The sequence below is a fragment of the Microcaecilia unicolor genome, chromosome 7 (assembly GCF_901765095.1).
Source record: "Microcaecilia unicolor chromosome 7, aMicUni1.1, whole genome shotgun sequence".
Lineage (NCBI taxonomy): Eukaryota > Metazoa > Chordata > Amphibia > Gymnophiona > Siphonopidae > Microcaecilia > Microcaecilia unicolor.
Genome location: NC_044037.1, coordinates 274,461,890 through 274,482,249, shown reverse-complemented (window position 1 = coordinate 274,482,249; position 20,360 = coordinate 274,461,890). Strand labels below are relative to the sequence as shown.

The 20,360-nt window shown below is 45.9% G+C and overlaps 1 protein-coding gene across 1 annotated transcript in view; it reads right to left on the bottom strand.

Moving 5' to 3' along the window:
• The window catches only part of LOC115475132 (5-hydroxytryptamine receptor 5A-like), a 40,653-nt gene extending 22,445 nt beyond the window's left edge, over positions 1-18,208 (bottom strand). The window contains exon 1 of the mRNA XM_030210871.1: positions 17,495-18,208. Coding sequence (XP_030066731.1) covers positions 17,495-18,208 — 714 coding nt within the window. The remainder of the gene's footprint in view (positions 1-17,494) is intronic.
• Positions 18,209-20,360: the final 2,152 nt, after the last annotated feature.

Genomic DNA, 20,360 nt, shown 5'->3' with positions numbered 1-20,360 from the left:
AAAAAGCCTAAGATGCCAGGCAGAACAGGCTTCCCCAGGTCATTATTGCCAAACAATATCTCAGGGACACAACAGAAAGTGTGCTTCTAAATGAGAGTAACAAAGGGCACCTTTTACTTAGCGGCAGTAAGCCCAATGTGGGCTTACCGCTCACTATCTAGGAAGTACCACCAGGCTAACGCAGCAGCCCAGCAGTACGCCCCCCTCCCCCAGTACCGCGCCATCATTTCCAGCACTACACAAATTTGTAGCGCCAGATACTACCCGGTGGTAATCGGGCTGTACCGCATGCTGCCCGGTTACCGCCGGGTTAGCGTGAGAGCCCTTACCGCCACCTCAATGGGTGGTGGTAAGGGCTCTCCCCCTCCCAAAATGGCCACACGGCAAGCGCTTTACTTGCCGCATGGCCATTTCCTGAAGGAAAGCGAGACCGGCCCTTTTACCAGCTGCGGTAAAAGGGGGCCTTGGCGCGCGTATAAAACACGCGCTGACGCCAATGCAGGCCCCCTTTGGCCGCAGCTTGGTAAAAGGGGGCCAAAGTCTGTTAGTGTCTTTCGAAAGGCAAGGACTCCCGGGCAGAACCAAAACGTGGTCCATAGTTGCTCCCTGCCTAGAGCACTTTGGGCACGTGTCCAAAAGGCACGTCCAGGAGAAACATAAAGATGTAAGAGAAAGTTATAGTGTTGCTTTCACAACTGCATATTTGGAATGACATTACAGACAGCAAACAAACAGCAGAACAAGCAATGTTCATCCAGTTCAATTACCAAATCATTATTCCACAAAGTTGTCAGATGAGCAAAATCATTGTCAGGTAGAATTTCCAAAAGAAATGTATGATGGTAAAACAAAGGAACAAGTTGTTGTGATCCTACGGTATATGCGGTTGACAGTGTATCCTGCTTATCTTTGCAACACTGCTCCCAGGGCAGACTATGGACATAATGTTGCAATTGCAAGTATGTAAAGTGGTCCTTAGTTGTGTAAGTTGATATTGGGTTGCAAGTCTGAAAAGGGCTGAAGTTTAACTTCCTCTGTTAACACAGACAGAACTCCCTTAGCGCACCAAGCAGAAAATGACTTAGACTCAGTAACCTGGTAAAAAGGGATTTGATATCAGGGGCGTATCTGCGTGGGGCCAAAGGGGCCTGGGCCCCCGCAGATTTGGCCCTGGACCCCTACCACCGTCAACCCTCCCCCGCCTACCGCCATCACCTACCCCCACCGAGGTCCGCTTCCTCCGGTCCGGTGCCTTTAAAAATGTTACTTCAGCTGGCGGGGGACCCCCAACCCCCGCCAGCCCAGCCGAGCTCTTGTTTTAAGAAGTTCTTTATTGAAAACTGCCTGCCTGCATCCCTTCCAGTTTCGGACTGAGTCTGATGTCGCAGCACATTGACGTCCTGCACGTACAACGTGCTGCGACGTCAGACTCAGTCCGAAACTGGAAGGGATGCAGGCAGGCAGTTTTCAATAGCACTAGGATGGAAGAAGAACTTAAAACAAGACCTCGGCTGGGCTGGCGGGGGTTGGGGGTCCCCCGCCAGCTGAAGTAACATTATTAAAGGCACTGGACCGGAGGAAGCAGACCTTGGCAGGGGGTAGGTGACGGCGGTAGGCGGGGGAAGGTTGACGGCGGTAGGGGGGGCAACGGCCGTGGGGGACTATAATGTGCCCCCTCACTCTAGCCCCTGCCCCCCCCCTACCGCCGAACCTCAGATACGCCCCTGTTTGATATACCAACTTTTTGTAGTTACAATCAAAGTGGCTTACATATTATATAAAGCCATAAAGACAACGCAGGATCACTTCAATTTCCGGAAATCACTAGAGACCGATCTGTTGGAAAAGGCATACACTACTGATCCAACTTAAGTAACTGAACTCAGCAACACAACGAAGCCATAACCTGCAATGAACAATATATCTCTCTTCTTTTGATTCTCTAATGTTCTGTAACAACATCAATCTGTATTTGTTTCATCACTGGAGGTGGCTAACACCTCACGGTACTAGGTAAGCCACATTGAGCCTGCAAAGAGGTGGGAAAATGTGGGTTACAAATGCAACAAATAAATAAATAAATATACAGGTACTTATTTTGTACCTGGGGCAATGGAGGATTAAGGAGTCCTTTTACAAAGGCTCGCTGAAAAATGGCTTGCGCTAGTGTAGGCGCGGGTTTTGGGTGCGCACCGATCCATTTTTTAACACCCATGCAAAAAGGCCTTTTTTTGCCGAAAATGGACCTGGGGCAAAATCAAAATTGCCGCGCTTACATTTTGGGTCTGGGACCTTACCGCCAGCCATTGACCTAGCGGTAAAGAATCCGGGCGGTAATGACCTACAAGTGTCAAATGCCACTTACACGTGCCCAAAAATAAAAACAATTTTTCAGACGTACGTATTAGATGCGCACCAAAAATGAAGTTACCGCAAGAGCCACATGGTAGTCGGGCGGTAACTCCATTTTGGCGCGCGTACAAACTTACACGGTTTAGTAAAAGGACCCCTAAGTGACTTACCCAGACTGACAAGGAGCTGTAGTGGGAACTTAACCCAGGTCCCCAGGATCAAAGTCCATTACACTAACCACTAGGTTACTCCTTTCACAAGTTGGGTTTCTGGTGGAGGGCCAAAAAAGGATATTGTTTTCTATAAATTGAGGGAAGTATTTGGTGCGAGTGATGATGGAGAGGGGTAGAGGGATACAATGCCTGGACCACAGTGGAACAATCACACTAGCCTGAGAAAGTAACCTTCCATTCTCCGAACAGCTGACTGCACAGCTAATTCCACAATGGTACAGCTGGGAGCTACGGATTCAATTTTTAAATTGGTTTTTCTTGGCAGCTGCCAGAGCTCAATTATTTACCTGAAAGTCATCTTTTTTGATGTAGATTCAACATGAAGATTGACATATTTTTAATACCTTTATAAGGGAAATTCATACAAGGGATATCAAGGAAAATCTTTTTTTTTTTTTTAATAATGATGGTGTACAGTCATGTTGTCATGTTGTACATTCTTTCACAGATATTGTGGGGAAAATTTTTATAGAAGCGTTTTCCATGTATGCAGCATTTTTACATGACTCTTAAAATTGCAGAGACACATACAGTGGGGGAAATAAGTATTTGATCCCTTGCTGATTTTGTAAGTTTTCCCACTGACAAAGACATGAGCAGCCCATAATTGAAGGGTAGGTTATTGGTAACAGTGAGAGATAGCACATCACAAATTAAATCCGGAAAATCACATTGTGGAAAGTATATGAATTTATTTGCATTCTGCAGAGGGAAATAAGTATTTAATCCCTCTGGCAAACAAGACCTAATACTTGGTGGCAAAACCCTTGTTGGCAAGCACAGCGGTCAGACGTCTTCTGTAGTTGATGATGAGGTTTGCACACATGTCAGGAGGAATTTTGGTCCACTCCTCTTTGCAGATCATCTCTAAATCATTAAGAGTTCTGGGCTGTCGCTTGGCAACTCGCAGCTTCAGCTCCCTCCATAAGTTTTCAATGGGAATAAGGTCTGGTGACTGGCTAGGCCACTCCATGACCCTAATGTGCTTCTTCCTGAGCCACTCCTTTGTTGCCTTGGCTGTATGTTTTGGGTCATTGTCGTGCTGGAAGACCCAGCCACGACCCATTTTTAAGGCCCTGGCGGAGGGAAGGAGGTTGTCACTCAGAATTGTACGGTACATGGCCCCATCCATTCTCCCATTGATGCGGTGAAGTAGTCCTGTGCCCTTAGCAGAGAAACACCCCCAAAACATAACATTTCCACCTCCATGCTTGACAGTGGGGACGGTGTTCTTTGGGTCATAGGCAGCATTTCTCTTCCTCCAAACACAGCGAGTTGAGTTCATGCCAAAGAGCTCAATTTTTGTCTCATCTGACCACAGCACCTTCTCCCAATCACTCTCGGCATCATCCAGGTGTTCACTGGCAAACTTCAGACGGGCCGTCACATGTGCCTTCCGGAGCAGGGGGACCTTGCGGGCACTGCAGGATTGCAATCCGTTATGTCGTAATGTGTTACCAATGGTTTTCGTGGTGACAGTGGTCCCAGCTGCCTTGAGATCATTGACAAGTTCCCCCCTTGTAGTTGTAGGCTGATTTCTAACCTTCCTCATGATCAAGGATACCCCACGAGGTGAGATTTTGCGTGGAGCCCCAGATCTTTGTCGATTGACAGTCATTTTGTACTTCTTCCATTTTCTTACTATGGCACCAACAGTTGTCTCCTTCTCGCCCAGCGTCTTACTGATGGTTTTGTAGCCCATTCCAGCCTTGTGCAGGTGTATGATCTTGTCCCTGACATCCTTAGACAGCTCCTTGCTCTTGGCCATTTTGTAGAGGTTAGAGTCTGACTGATTCACTGAGTCTGTGGACAGGTGTCTTTCATACAGGTGACCATTGCCGACAGCTGTCTGTCATGCAGGTAACGAGTTGATTTGGAGCATCTACCTGGTCTGTAGGGGCCAGATCTCTTACTGGTTGGTGGGGGATCAAATACTTATTTCCCTCTGCAGAATGCAAATAAATTCATATACTTTCCACAATGTGATTTTCCGGATTTAATTTGTGATGTGCTATCTCTCACTGTTACCAATAACCTACCCTTCAATTATGGGCTGCTCATGTCTTTGTCAGTGGGCAAACTTACAAAATCAGCAAGGGATCAAATACTTATTTCCCCCACTGTATGTATGTACAAGCATACGTGTTACTACTACTACTTAACATTTCTAAAGCGCTACTAGGGTTACGCAGCACTGTACAATTTACATAGAGGGACAGTCCCTGCTCAAAGAGCTTACAATCTAGTAGACAAGTGAACGGTCAAATTGGGGCAGTCTGGATTTACTCAACGGTAAGAGTTAGGTGCCGAATGCAGCAATGAAGAGGTGGGTTTTAAGCAATATCACATGTCACATGCACACCACACATAGAGATTTCTGGGGTTGGAGAGTAGGTAGAGATGTAAGGTATGTACATGAATGCAGTACATCCATGCAAATCTGTGTGCTACAAGGGCTGGTTCTAGGTACCAATTTTATAAGTACAAAAACCTATATTGGTTTTATAAAATGGGCAGAACATATGTGCTTTAGGAACTTTAAAGAGTAAAATACAAAAATTGAAGGAACCACTGTATTCTGTAAACATCAAAATTATAAATAGTGGAACAAACAACTCACTCATTAATCCAAAAACTTAAAAATGAAATATGTACTTGACAAGCAAAGGATGAAGGGAAAAGACCTCAGCTGGCTGTGGTCATCAGCTGACGAAGTTCTGGCTGTTCTCTTACTGAGTTGCAGCCCTTTTCTTGTCACAGCTCACAGTCTCATTCATTGGTCAAAAAAGACCTCCATTTACGTATTTATTTATTAACATTTCCAATCATCGCCTGTTCTCTTGTGCATAGTAATTTTAATAGCTGAACTTGGTCCCAATATATAATTTTTCAAACTCTGTATGACTCAATGTTCATTGATTCCAGCAAACATCTTCACTTTAAGAATGTAAACCAAGCACAACTTAGTTTAACTTAGCTTTAACAGAAGGAACAATCCCAACGGGGGACCCGTTTCACCTCTCAGACTTCTTCAGGGGAACCTTCAACCCTGCTGATGTTTATAAGTTGGTGACAGCACTTTTCCTGTCTTGATTTCCTTTTTTGGAACTTTGACATAGGCATTAGGTTACAAAATGACCCCCTTTGAGAGCAATTTGAAAAGCTACCTATGACATTTTATGTGGACAGACTGCCTCAGTCTGGCAAAATTATACACTGAGTTCAAAAAAAGGTCATCTTTCCAACCACATTTGGAGGAGGCTTTGTGGGATCACAAAATAACAGGCACACGAAAAGCACATACTTTCCCTTTGAAATTTGGGTAAAAAGTACCTTATCAAACTGGAACTATTTGAAACTTGCTCCCATTGAGGGAGTAATCCAATGGTTAGTGCAGTGGGCTGAGAACCTGGGGAATGGAGTTTGATTGCCACCATGGCTCCTTGTGACCCTGGGAGAGTCACTTAATCTTCTGCTGCCCCAGTACAAAATTTTTAGATTGTGAATCCCACTAGAGACAGAGAAAGTACCTGCATATAATATATGTAAACTGCTTTGATTATACCTCAGAAAGGTGGTATATCAAATCTATGACACTTTGCAACACTTCCATTTACATGCCCTGTGAGACACAGCTCCCTTACATAATACCATCATTCTCTGTTCTCCCCAGTCCAGTGTTACCATGCTCTACCCTACTCAGTCCTAACCACTGCCGTCTCTCCCCCCCCCCCCCCCCACTGCTGCTGTTCTCCCTCCTACTCCCATATTCACCTTCACTCACAGGCAGATGATCAAAAGCAAACTCCCTTATATGGTGTGTAGCCCCACCCAGCGCATCCCAGAATGTGCTGGGCAGGGCTGGGCACTGCCATTTTGCGGTGTCGAAGGAAGAGGAGGGAGGCAGGCTGCGTCCCTCCTCCAACCAAGGTAGGGGGGTGGGCGGGCAGAGAGGGAGGGTGGGCGGTGGATGGAGTCTCAAGACCATCACACAGGGACCCTTGCCAATGCTGGGGGTTGTGCTGGGGAGGGGGGACCAGCGGTCCAGCAGACCTCCAGTCCCCATGTCACTGAGGGGGGGACTTGGTCGGTGCCAACTGGACCACCAGGGACCATTTGCTGGGGGGTTGGGGGGGCTGGAGACCCACTGGATCTCCAGCCCTCCCTGAACCTGGGGGAGGGGGATCATTGGGGGGACCGGAGGTCCGCCGGACCTGCAGCCCCCATTGCTCGGGGCAGGGATAGTCAGGACCTGGTGGTTCCATGGACCTCCAGCCCCTGTGTTTGACAGGTTTGGCCTTTTGACAGCCCAGATCTGTCAAACAAGTGTGGGAGGATTGTGCTGAGTGCATGCTCAGGCACAATTCTCCCGCACTTCTACCTCATGATCAGAGATAATTGCGCTGCTTAAATTTGCATGCATTATCTCTGATCATAGAGAGAAACTTGCTGCAGAGGCAACAACTCACAGTAACAACTCTTTCAGGTATATCAGAAGCAGAAAGCCTATTAAGGAATCCATGAGACTTTTAGATCATGAAGGAGCAAAAGGGGCACTCAATGAGGCCATAGCGGAGAGATTGAATTAATTCTTTGCTTCGGGTTTTACAAAAGAAGATGTAAGTGATCTGCCTGTACCGGAAATGGTTTTCAAGGGTGACAGTGCAGAGTAACTGAAAGAAATCTCATGAACCTGAAAAACATACTAAGCCAAATTGAGAGTGATAAATCACCTAGACCAGATGGCATACATCCCAGGGTACCAAAAGAACTCAGTCATGATCTGTTGTTGGTGATCTGTAACCTGTTATTAAAATCATCCACAGTACCTGAAGACTGGAGGGTGGCCAATGTAGTGCCGATTTTTTTAAAGGGTTCCAGGGGTGATCTGGGAAATTATAGACTGGTAAGCCTGATTTTAGTGCTAGAGAAAATACTGGAAACTATTATAAAGAATAAAATTATAGAACACATTAAAAAACATGGTTTAATGGGACAGAGTCAGCATGGGTTCAGCCAAGGGAAGTCTTGCCTCACCAATTTGCTTCATTTCTTTGAAAGCATAAATAAACATGGGGATAAAGGTGAGTCGGTTGATGTAATGTATCTGGATTTTCAGAAAGCTTTTGACAAAGTTCCTCAAGAGAGACTCCTGAGAAAATAAAAAGTCATGGGATAGAAGGCAATGTCCTTCTGGGGATTAGGAATTGGTTATTGGACAGAAAACAGAGGGTAAGGTTAAATGGCCATTTTTCTCAATGGAGGAGGGTGAATAGTGGAGTACCATAGAGATCTGTTATGGGATTGGTGCTACTTAACATATTTATAAATGATCTGGGAAACGGAATGACAAGTGAGATGATTACATTTGCAGATGACACAAAACTATTCAAAGTTGTCAAAAGACTTGTGGATTGTGAAAAAATTGCAGGAACACTTTAGGAAACTGAAAGACTGGGCATCCAAATGGCAGATGAAATTTAATGTGGACAAATGCAAAGTGTTGCACATTGGGAAGAATAATCTGAATCATAGTTACCTGATGCTAGGGTGCACATTAGGAGTCAGTGCTCAAGAAAAAGATTTAGGTGTCATTGTAGACAATATGTTCAAATCTTCTGCCCAGTGTGTGGTGGTGGCCAAAAAAGCAGGATGCTAGGAATTATTAGGAAAGGGATTCAAAATAAGACCAAGAATATTATAATGCCTCTGTATCGCTCCATGGTGCAACCTCACCTTGAGCATTGCATTCAATTCTGGTCGCCTTATCTCAAAAAACATATAGCGGAATTAGAAAAAGTTCAAAGAAGAGTGATCAAAATAATAAAGGGGATGGAACTCCTTTCATGTAAGGAAAGGCTAAAGAGGTTAGGGATCTTCAACTTGGAAAAGAGACAGCTAAGGAGGGATATGATTGAGGTCTGTAAAATCCTGAGTGGTGTAGAATGATGAATCGATTTTTCACTCTTTCAAAAGGTACAAAGACCAGGGGACGCTCAATGAAATTACATGGAAATACTTTTAAAACAAATAGGAGGAAATATTTTTTCACTCAAAGAATAAGCTCCTGGAGGAAATGTCCATAGTCTGTTATTGAGATGAACATGGGGGAAGCCACTACTTGCCCTGGGATTGGTAACATGAAATGTTGCTACTAATTGTTTTTCTGCCAGGCACTTGTGACCTGGATTGGCCACTGTTGGAAGCAGGATACTGAGCTAGATGGACCATTGGTCTGATCCAGTATGGCTATTCTTATGTTCTTAAGATGTAAAAGATCTACCTGTACTAGAAATGGCTCTCAAGGGTAATGGTGCAGAGGAACTGAAAGAAATCTCGGTGAATCTGGAAGACGTACTGAGCAAAATCAACCAATTAAAGAGTAGTAAATCACCAGGACCAGATGGCATGCATCCAAGGATACTGAAAGAACTCAAACATGAAACTGCTGATCTGCTGTTAGTAATCTGTAACCTACTGTTAAAGACATCCATAGTACCTGCTATTATTTGGGTTTCTGTCAGGTACTTGTAAACTGGATTGGCCACTGTTGAAACCAGGATACTAGACCATTGGTCTGACGCAGTATAGCTATTGTTATGTTCTTATGAATTGTTTTCCTGGGGCAGGCTGGAGGGTGGAAAAGAGGAATACACATGGAGGAGAAAAAGAATGGCAGCACTGGGTAGCAGAGCCACTGAAAATGTGTTAGGTGCCCAGGGCAAGATTTTAATAAATAACAATCTGCATTTTGTACAGACTGTTCTCAGCATCCCTCTGAGAACAATCTGCACAAAATGCATAATTAGGCATCATATCTTTAACTGCAAACTTGGTTTTATATATATTACTAGCCGTTCAGCCCGTAAAAACGGGCTAGTATAGGAAGGGGGGGGTTGAAAGGCCCCCCACCCCGGCGCCGAGTTCGCCGCCCCCCCCCCCGGAACCGTCGCCACCCACCTTCCACCCGGTCGGGCCCTCGCTCCGCTATTGAAACAGCGAGGGCACGCAGCACACAGCTCTACTGCTGAGCTGCCGTGGCCTTCCTTCTTCTTCTCTGCCTGTGTCCCGCCCTCATGTGACGTAACGTCATCGAGGGCGGGACACAGGCAGAGAAGAAGGAAGGCCGACAGCAGCTCAGTAGAGCTGTGTGCTGCGTGCCCTCGCTGTTTCAATAGCGGAGCGAGGGCCCGACCGGGTGGAAGGTGAGTGGTGGCGGCGACTCCGGGTGGGGGGAGCGTTAGCGATGGCGGTGTCCCTCGCAAATGCGCAGTAGAGACCCTCTCTGTTCCGTCCCCGTCATCACGTATTGACGTGGGGGCGGGGCAGAGAGGGTCTCTACTGCGCATTTGCGAGTGAGTACGACACTCGCCATTTATATATATTGATATATCTATAATGAGGCAGAGTTACAAAATCCATTTACCCAGTTCAGTGGCTATTTTTCTGGATGAATAGGCTATTTGAAAACTGCTCCCTCCCTCCCTGTAGGTAAAGTAGGCATGGATGTTTTTTTTTAGTTTGTGTATCCGTCTAGAACTATTGTTTTGTTTTGACTATAGCTGCCACCAAAGGCAATTGCCTAGTCTGCTTAATGGTTAATCCAGCCATGCTGGGTGGTGCTGTAGAGAGTGGATGAGAGTGGGAATAGTGGCTGGGATGAGTGGGATATACACTTATAGGGAATGAGGCTTTTCCTACCATCTCTATGCTGATGACTCCCAAATCTACCTTTCTACCCCTGATATCTTACCTTGCATCCAAACCAAAGTTTCAGCGTGCTCGTCTGACATTGCTGTCTGGATGTCTCAACACCATCTGAAATTAAACATGACCAAAACCGAGCTTCTCATTTTTCCTCCCAAACCCACCTCCCCATTCCCCCCGTTTTCTATTTCTGTTGATGGCTCTCTCATTCTCCCTGTCTCCTCAGCTCAAAACCTTGGGGTCATCTTTGACTCTTCTCTCTCCTTCTCTGCTCATATCCAGCAGATCGCCAAGACCTGTCATTTCTTTCTTTACAACATCCGTAAAATCCGCCCCTTTCTTTCCGAGCACTCTACCAAAACCCTCATCCACACCCTTGTCACCTCTCGTTTAGACTACTGCAATCTGCTTCTTGCTGGCCTCCCACTTAGTCACCTCTCCCCTCTTCAATCGGTTCAAAACTCTGCTGCCTGTCTCGTCTTCCGCCCGGGTCGCTTTACTCATACTACCCCTCTCCTCAAGTCGCTTCACTGGCTCCATATCCGTTTTCGCATCCTGTTCAAACTTCTTCTACTAACCTATAAATGTACTCACTCTGCTGCTCCCCAGTATCTCTCCACACTCGTCCTTCCCTACACCCGTGCACTCCGTTCCCTGGATAAATCCTTCTTATCTGTTCCCTTCTCCACTACTGCCAACTCCAGACTTCACTCCTTCTGGCTTGCTGCGCCCTATGCCTGGAATAGACTTCCTGAGCCCCTACGTCTTGCCCCATCCTTGACCATCTTTAAATCTAGACTGAAAGCCCACCTCTTCAACATTGCTTTTGACTCGTAACCACTTGTATCCACTCGCCTCCACCTACCCTCCTCTCCTCTTTCCTCTACACATTAATTGATTTGCTTGCTTTATTTTTTGTCTACTAGATTGTAAGCTCTTTGAAAAGGGACTGTCTTTCTTCTATGTTTGAATGAGAGAATGAGGAGAAGGTATAGTGACAGCAGATGGAAGAGAAGCAATGGATGAGAGGACAAGTGATGATTGTACTAGGTGAAGAGTGAAACAGAGTGTAGAAGGAAAGCGGAGAAACAGCGACAGCAGCTGCCAATAGCGTATAATGCTGGAATCTGTGCCCAGTTTTGGGTGCGATCATGTACAGCAACTCAGTGGCGTTCCTAGGTGGGGGCCGTGGGTGCGGTCCACCCCGAGTGCATGCCAATGGGGGGGGTGGGGTGCCGCGCGCGCGCCTGTCCTTCCTTCGTTCCATGCTCCCTCTGCCCCGGAACAGGTTACTTCCCATGTCCCCTCCCTTTTTTTACACACTTTTTATGTATGATCTATATGTCTTAGGTTTTTTTTTTTTTTAATTTATTTATATGGTATAGGTTTTCATTTGTTTATTTTTCTATGTTTTAGACCCCTGATGCAGGCTAGTAGGGCCGAAACATGAATCGTGCCAGGTCTCGTTTATTGATCTTGAAGTTTACCGAAATAAAGAAGGTTTTTGGACACCATCTGTGAGAGGTTTTCCTTTCTGTTCCTCCACTGTTTTTTGCCCCACCCACGTTCCTCCCATTGTTACGCCCCTTTTTTCAGATTCACTCAGAAACAATTAGGTAGTATTCACTTCTGCACCAATCTGCCATTTTTGGCCCGTTTCGGCACCTTGCTTCCATTATAATGCTTTTCGATGCCAACACATTGGTGCAGAAATAGTGCATAGCACTAAACACCATATACAGAATTCCCTACTATGTGTTTTTTTCTGCTTATTTTTGTTTGCAGTGACATGACATTTCCTACCTTGTTTCAAATGAATGCAATCTAGTATTTACAACCATTGAGTCTCAGCCATCTCACAGCTATGACATCTAGTGGCCAGATTTTGGGGGCACATGCTCTGAGTTTACGAAGAAGCCCTGGTCTGTTGTTCCTAGCCTGGACTGTTACCGAGACGGCTGGATGAAATTGGGCTACACCATAAAATGTGAACATATGCTGCCATACTGAGACAGACCAAAGGTCCATCAAGCCCAGTATCCTGTTTCCAACAGTGGCCAATCCAGGTTACAAGTACCTGGCAAGATCCCAAAACAGTAAAATAAATTTTATGCTGCTTAGCCTAGAAATAAGCAGTGGATTTTCCCAAGGTCATTTTAATAATGGTTTATGGACTTTTCTTTTAGGTATTATGACTCTGCCCCGGTATCATGCTCTCATTCATCTCGCCCCCTGGTGGTCAGACCTGGTGGTCGCAATGGACTGTCTGTTGATGGATTCCCGATTCCAGAAGTCATGCCGGTCCGGATTTTCTAGCCTGCCAGTTGGTCTCGAGACTTTTTGGAACTCAGCTGTTTCCGTACCTGGTGAACTCCCTGGCTGTTGGCCCTTATTAACCACCTGGAAGTGTTTCTAGTTTGCCTTGCAACAGAGGTCCTCAGAGGTGTGTCTTCTGCGGTTGTTTGTTGCTGTGCTTTCCCTGCTACGTTCAGTTTCTGCCTTTGAACCTTTGCCTGGACCTGGACTTTGACTTTGTTTGCCGCCTGCCTTTGAACCTTTGCCTGGACCTGGACTTTGACTTTGGTTGCTGCCTGCCTTTGAACCTTTGCCTGGACCTGGACTTTGTTTGCCGCCTGCCTTGGAACCCATGCCTGGAGCTGGACCTTGACTTTGTTTGCCTGGCCCCGGTTCTGCTGGATTCGTGGACTGTCTTCCTGCTCCCTGCTGTGGCTTCTGTTCCGGTGGGTGTTCCTCCTGCCGCTGCCGCCCTCGGCAGTAGCCCAAGGGCTCACTATCCAGTGTTTCGTGTGAAGCGTGACATTAGGAAACTATCCAAACCTTTTTAAACCCTGCTAAGCTAACTGCTTTTACCACATACTCTGGCAATGAATTCCAGAGTTTAATTACTTGTTGAGTGAAGAAATATTTTCTGTGGCTTGCTTTAAATTTACTACTTAGTAGCTTCATTGCATAACCCCTAGTCCTAGTATTTTTGAAAAGAATAAACAACAATTCATGTCTACCTGTTCCACTCCACTCAGTATGTTATAGACATCTATCATATCTCCCTTCAGCCATCTCTTCTCCAAGCTGAACAGCCCTAGCCATTTTAGCCTTTCCTCATAGGAAAGTCATTCCATCCCCTTGCGAATGAAAGATCATGGCATCAGAACTTTGTAAAGGCTGGCAGTGGTCAAGGCGGAGGCCCCAAAGAAGTGAAGGAAGCTGTAAGGCCAGAAAAAGTCTTTCTTCAAATGAATACACCAAGCCTCTCTTCCAGGTTCATTAGCTTGGACAGTAAACCTCTTTCACAGCAGTCATCAGATGGGCACATTTGTTGACACAGCTTAACACAATGGTTTTGCACTTTCAGCACATGGATGAGCCAAAAACCTGCACAACACACTTAAAATGATAATTTTTAAAATAGACCATATAGGGTAATACTCAGTGACAGACAAATCAGCATAATGTCTATTTCCAACATGTAAGGTGCCTGTGTCCTCACTTTATCTTGGCAGCTCACTATTATTAGCAAATGGATCAATACACATAGATTTTCATCCTTTTAGCCTAAAATATAATCCATCCAATTAAAAACAACAGTTAATTAAAATTAAGATGCTTTAGATACAAACACATATCCCAAATAGTGTTTGGTTAAGCAATTAACATTCCAAAACAGTAGCTTTTGTCCCATGAGGTTTACATGACTTGAGAGAGAGGATAAAGATGCAGACTCATGCATATTAATTTGCTCTTGTCTTATGGGGCGGCAGATAAATGAGGAGTGAATGTCAGCCCCAGTAATTGGTTTAACAGAAAGAAAGTTTAGTTAAAACATCCCTTTGCAAGTGACAGAACAGAACATGATTCTGAAGGGTTTCATAAGGGATCTCTGCAATCTCACGTTTAACAACACATGTTATTAAATATTTATAACGGTAAACAGAGAACATGAAACTTCCTAGGGATAAATCTTAAGGACATAAGAACAGGGCCGCTGAGGGGGGGGGGGCAGGGTGACAAAATTCCCCGAGACCGGGCCTCCAAGGGGGAGGCCCAGCGCCGGGGTCTCTCTCTCTCCTGCTCCCCACGGGACCTGAGTGATCGCGTCCCAACAGGAGCAGGAGAGAGAAAGCTCCGGCGCTGCGGCCGGCTCCCCCTTGGAAGCTGGGGAGGACCCGGAGGAGCACCTCCAGAGCTGCTCTTCTGCTCAGCTGCTTTTCCTCTCAGGCACACATACAGAGTAACATAGTAAATGACGGCAGATAAAGACCTGCATGGTCCATCCAGTCTGCCCAACAAGATAAACTCATTTACATGGTATGTGATACATTGTATGTATACCCGAGTTTGATTTGTCCTTGCCTACAGCATGAACTGAGAGGAAAAGCAGATGCAGGGGCAGGCAATCGACTGAACAGCAGCGCTGGAGGAAGACGTCTTCTGCTGGTGGGGCCTGGGAATCTCCGTCAGCCAACAAAGTATTTCAAGATCATCCCGTAAATTTCTCAATCTGCACTTCCCCAGCTGTAAAGGTCTAAAATACAAGCTGATGCATGCCACTACCTTCTCCTACATGAGCACGCAGTTATGGAATGTATTACCTACAGACCTGAAAACAATCGACAAAATAACTAACTTTCGCAAATCTCTGAAGGCATATTTCTTCAACAAGGCCTACAAAGAGAACATATAGCCTCAATAATCCACCTCACCAATCTACCCAGTTATGAAAGTCCACCTTCTACACTTACCATATTCACTTCCTTCTTTCTTCCCTTAATTAATCCCTGCACATTACTAATTGTATCTGATATCCTAAAATGACAATGTCATAACAAAACTATGTAAGCCACATTGAGCCTGCAAATAGGTGGGAAAATGTGGGATACAAATGCAATAAATAATAATAATTACAGCAGCGATCTGGGGGGGAACAGTGGTGATTGTGTGTGTGTGGGGGGGGGGGGGGGGGGGGCGCCGCGATCCGGGGAGGCAGCAGCCCTGCATAAGAACATAAGCATTGCCATACTGGGACCGACCGAAGGTCCATCAAGCCCAGTATCCTGTTTCCAACAGTGGCTAATGCAGATCACAAGTACATAGAAAGATCCCATAATAGTACAATACATTTTATGTTGCTTATCCAAGCAATAAGCAGTGGATTTTCCCAAGTTCATCTTAATAATGGCTTATGGACTTTTCTTTTAGGAAGATATCCACACCTTTTTTTAAACCCCGCTAAGCTAAATGCTTTAATCACATTCTCTGGCAATGAATTCCAGAGTTTAATTACATGTTGAGTAAAGAAATATTTTCTCCAGTTGTTTTGAATTTACTACTTTGTAGCTTCATTGCGTGCCCCCTAGTCCTAGTATTTTTGGAAAGAGTAAACAAGCCATTCACATCTACCGGTTCCACTCCACTCATTATTTTATAGCACTAGTTTCAAGAGCCATCAGCATCTTTCAAGTAGAGCTATGCATTTTGGGACATGCAGAGTTTTTGCAGGCTTCATGTTCTCTATAAAATAAATGTGACCCGCTGAGTGAAAAGGTGTCAAAAGTGAGGTATGCAACTTATTTATAGCACAAGACAGAAAGATATCAATTGCACAATCCTACCAAATTTTAGCCTTAGGTATGGACTAATTATGTCTTTTAAAAATGAAAAACTTTTATCAATTATAAAAGTAATTAACCCCGGAAATCACATACCCCACTTTAGGTACCTGAGGCTGTAGAACATGAAAAACATTAAAGTTATTTAAACAAAAATTGCAAAGTCCCATTCTACTGACCCTATATTACACAACACTTTTAAAACTTTTATAGCTTTTATCTCTGATATTTGTAGAGGAACTGAGTTCAATTCCCACTTCAGGCACAGGCAGCTCCTTGTGACTCTGGGCAAGTCGCTTAACCCTCCATTGCCCCATGTAAGCCGCATTGAGCCTGCCATGAGTGGGAAAGTGCAGGGTACAAATGTAACAAAAATAAAATAGATACTATTGGAGATTCTACATGGAATGTTGCTATTCCACTAGCAACATTCCATGTACAAGGCTGCGCAGGCTTCTGTTTCTGTGAGTCTGACGTCCTGCACGTACGTGCAGGACGTCAGACTCACAGAAGCAGAAGCCTGCACGGCCACATTGGTGATCGGCAAGGGCCGACTTCTCTACATGGAATGTTGCTAGTGGAATAGCAACATTCCATGTAGAATCTCAAATAGTAGCAACAGTGGAGGAGTGGCCTAGTGGTTAGGGTGGTGGACTTTGGTCTTGAGGAACTGAGTTTGATTCCCACTTTAGGCACAGCAGCTCCTTGTGACTCTGGGCAAGTCACTTAATCCTCCATTGCCCCAGGTACAAATAAGTACCTGTATATAATATGTAAGCTGCATTGAGCCTGCCATGAGTGGGAAAGCACAGGGTCCAAATGTAACAATAAATAAAACCCCATTTTTGGTACCTTTTTGCTCAGTGGGTCATAGATGGTTTCTGAAACAAAGCAATGCAAGAAATGAAGGTATATACAGGGTGATACCCCTTGCTTTATTGGACTAATTTAATACATTTCTTGACTTGCTTTTAGGAGGCTTGTGCTCTCTTCCCCAGGTCTGAACAGAATGATCAAAAAATGGCATTTGTCAGAAAATCTTTTGCTCGTTCTGAACTGAGGAATGGATGCTAGGTCCAGATACTGTTTGTTAAGTCAAATAAAAAGGTACATTATGTATTTTTCATAAAGTGTTAGCCCTTATTTCTATGCAGAAAATACACGTGAACCATAAACCGGATTCCGATGACAGTGTGGAGACAGGGAAAGGGCAGGAGGCAGCGAGGGTTAGAGTGATCAGAAAGTGACAGGCAGTGGAAATTTATGGCTGGAACTGTGTTAAGGAACCCGGGTCTCAGCTGTCTTGTCAGTTTCAAAGGGTCTGCTCAAATTTAATTTCAAAAAATCTTAATTTCTGGGTTGTCTGAATGTCTCTCTTTGGTATCCCATTCACTGATGAGGGGTTGTCGTTGTGAAAAGTGAAAATATTATGTTATTTCTGTGTATTCAAATGGACTTGCAGGGCAACCACACTATTTTAAACAAAGGGGGAAAAATCGTGATAACCCTTAGCCGGAAAGAAGTACCTCCCTCCCAAAGAAATCTCTTCCCCAGCAGCCCCGTCGTTCCCCTTACCTGGACAACCTCGGGGAGAGGCATCACCGCGTTCCTCCTGCGACCTCCAATCCGGAACTTGGCTGCTTTGTAAATCTTCCAGTACACGAAGAGCACGACCCCCAGTGGGAAGTAGAAGGCTCCAAAAGTGGAAACGATGGTGTAAGAAGGTTCCTGGCTGACTTGACAGTTTTCTTCCCCGGGGGTGTAGGTCTCCCCCCAACCGAAGAGGGGCGCCAGCGAGATGACGGCTGAAAGGGCCCAGGTCAGGCCGATCATGATGGTGGAAACGCGCTTCCTGGTCTTCAAGGTGTACTCCACGTGCCTGGTGATGGACCAGTACCGGTCCAGGGCGATGGCTGTGACATTCCAGATGCTGGCCGTGCAGCACAGAACATCGAAGGAGATCCAGACCTGGCACAGCAGCCTGCCCAGCCTCCACCTCCTGCCCGACAGCTCGTTCACCAGGCTGAGGGGCATCACCAGCGCTGCCACCATCACGTCGGACACAGCCGTGGAAGCCACCAGGTTGTGGGGCACCCGGTGGAACGTCTTGACCCGCAAGATGGTCACCAGCACCAGCAAGTTCCACAGAAAGGTGGCGATGATCAGGATGACCAGCAAAGTTAGGATCAGGATGCTGAAAATGGAGAAGGGGCCCCTCCGGAGGATGCTGTCCTCGGAGCTGTAGTTGACCCCCACCGCTGACCCGTTGATGTCCATCACCGTGGCCATTGCTCCAAGCAGATGCATCTAAGAAAGGGGATCCCCACAATTCTTCCCCCTTCCCCTCGGATTATTAATTTAGGCAGAGAAAGAGGGGGGAAAGTCAAACTGGAGCCCATCTCAGGGCTTCCTTTGCCATGTGCCTTGGCTCTCCGGCTCTGGAAGGCGGATCGAAGCGAGCGGCGGCTCCCTTATATTTCCATTTCAAAGTGTCCTGTAGGCGATTGAAGGGCCGATCGTCCATCCTCCGAATGGAAATGCTCTTCAAGTGGTCAAGCAGCGCGCCGGGTTAAAAGCGGATCACAGGGAAACCCGCGAAAAAGATCAGACCGCTGGGCTCAGGCAGCAACGAGGAGGAAGGGGGTGTGGGGGGGAGGGGGCGGGGGGGGGAGCCCCTCCGAACCGGCCCTCCAATTCCAGCCAAAACTTTCCGTCTTCTCCTCTTGATCCCAGAGGTAAATCTGAGGCGTGATTCTCCAGGGGCTTGTTGGTTTCCAGTTTAAACGTGCATTTTCTTCGAACGGTGATGGCAAAGTTGAAAATGAGTAATAGCGTTTATAAATAACAAACCCGCACCGGAAAAGCTGTTTCATTCGTGTGAATCTCCCTGGTTAAAATGTAGGAAGCAGCTGGAAGTTTTTGTGAAGGAAGAGATGCCGAACGTTGTCCTTTGCCATTCGAATGAAAAAGAAGCGCATATTGGTCTGGGATTGATTTTAGCCGCGCTGTTTCTTTGCACCAGTCCAACTGCGGCCATTTGTCTCTTTTATTTATTTTACACATTTATATCCCACATTTTCCCACTTAGTTGCAGGCTCCATGTGGCTTGCACAATACCGTAGAGGTAGGCTCCGGTTTTGACGAAAAGGGAAAGCGTGGCATCTGCCGAAACTGCTGAGCTCTCTCTGACCCGTTCCGAAACGCAAGGAAAGCGGCTGCTGATTTGCCTTTGAACGACTCGAGCGATGCAAGACTGCACCGGTCTCTTTTTGCAGAGGGTAAGTAGGCAGAGAAACCTTTGGGGTGTCTCTGTGTTGTCCGACTGGGAAAAGCACCGAAGAAACCGGGGGGGGGGGGGGGGGGAAGAAGCTCCGCTGTATTAATGCATTCCTTTGCTGAATGATCTCTGGTAACTTGCGGTTTCAGATTTCTGGTCCTGTTCGGTTTTGGAACAATACTGCATGGAAGGGTGTTCGGGTTTATGAATAAAAAATATATATACAAGTGTACAAATCCCTTAAGAAATGTTCTATCATGCTCTTGAAATTTCAGCGGCATCAAATTAGGTCAGGCTTTGCTTGGAGTCTGATTTTGGATCTGTGACAACTGATTTCAGAGCTTAGGAATATTTCCGTGAATAGATGGGGAAGCGGTGAAAAAGCTCTATTTCCTTAGTTGAAACTTTGTCATTTCTTTATGTGCAAGGTATTTCTTCGATGAAAGAGATTTCCCTCCTGTGCCTGGAGCTGGAGAAATCTTCAGCTTCATGGAAGGTATCCATCTGATGATTTTATGGCAAACTCTTCTTCAATCCCGGCCTGGGCTATGTATGCTGTAGGGAGGTGTGCACTGCTAGTGAATTTACACCTCCCTCCCCTGTTTTAGGTTCCCACTCTTGACCGACAAAGGGAAGGCTGAGCAGAAACATTCGGAAATTATAATGACTTATTGAACTATAGCAAAGGCATAACTGGCAGCCTAGTGGTTAGGGTGGTGGACTCTGGTCCTGGGGAACTGAGGAACTGAGTTTGATTCCCACTTCAGGCACAGGCAGCTCCTTGTGACTCTGGGCAAGTCACTTAACCCTCCATTTCCCCATGTAAGTCGCATTGAGCCTGCCATGAGTGGGAAAGCGTGGCGTACAAATGTAACAAAAATAAAATAGATACTATTGGAGATTCTACATGGAATGTTGCTATTCCACTAGCAACATTCCATGTAGAAGCCTGCGCGGCCACATTGGAGATCTGCAAGGGCCGACTTCTACATGGAATGTTGCTAGTGGAATAGCAACATTCCATGTAGAATCTCAAATAGTAGCCACAGTGGAGGAGTGGCCTAGTGGTTAGGGTGGTGGACTTTGGTCCTGGGGAACTGAGGAACTGAGTTTGATTCCCACTTCAGGCCCAGGCAGCTCCTTGTGACTCTGGGCAAGTCACTT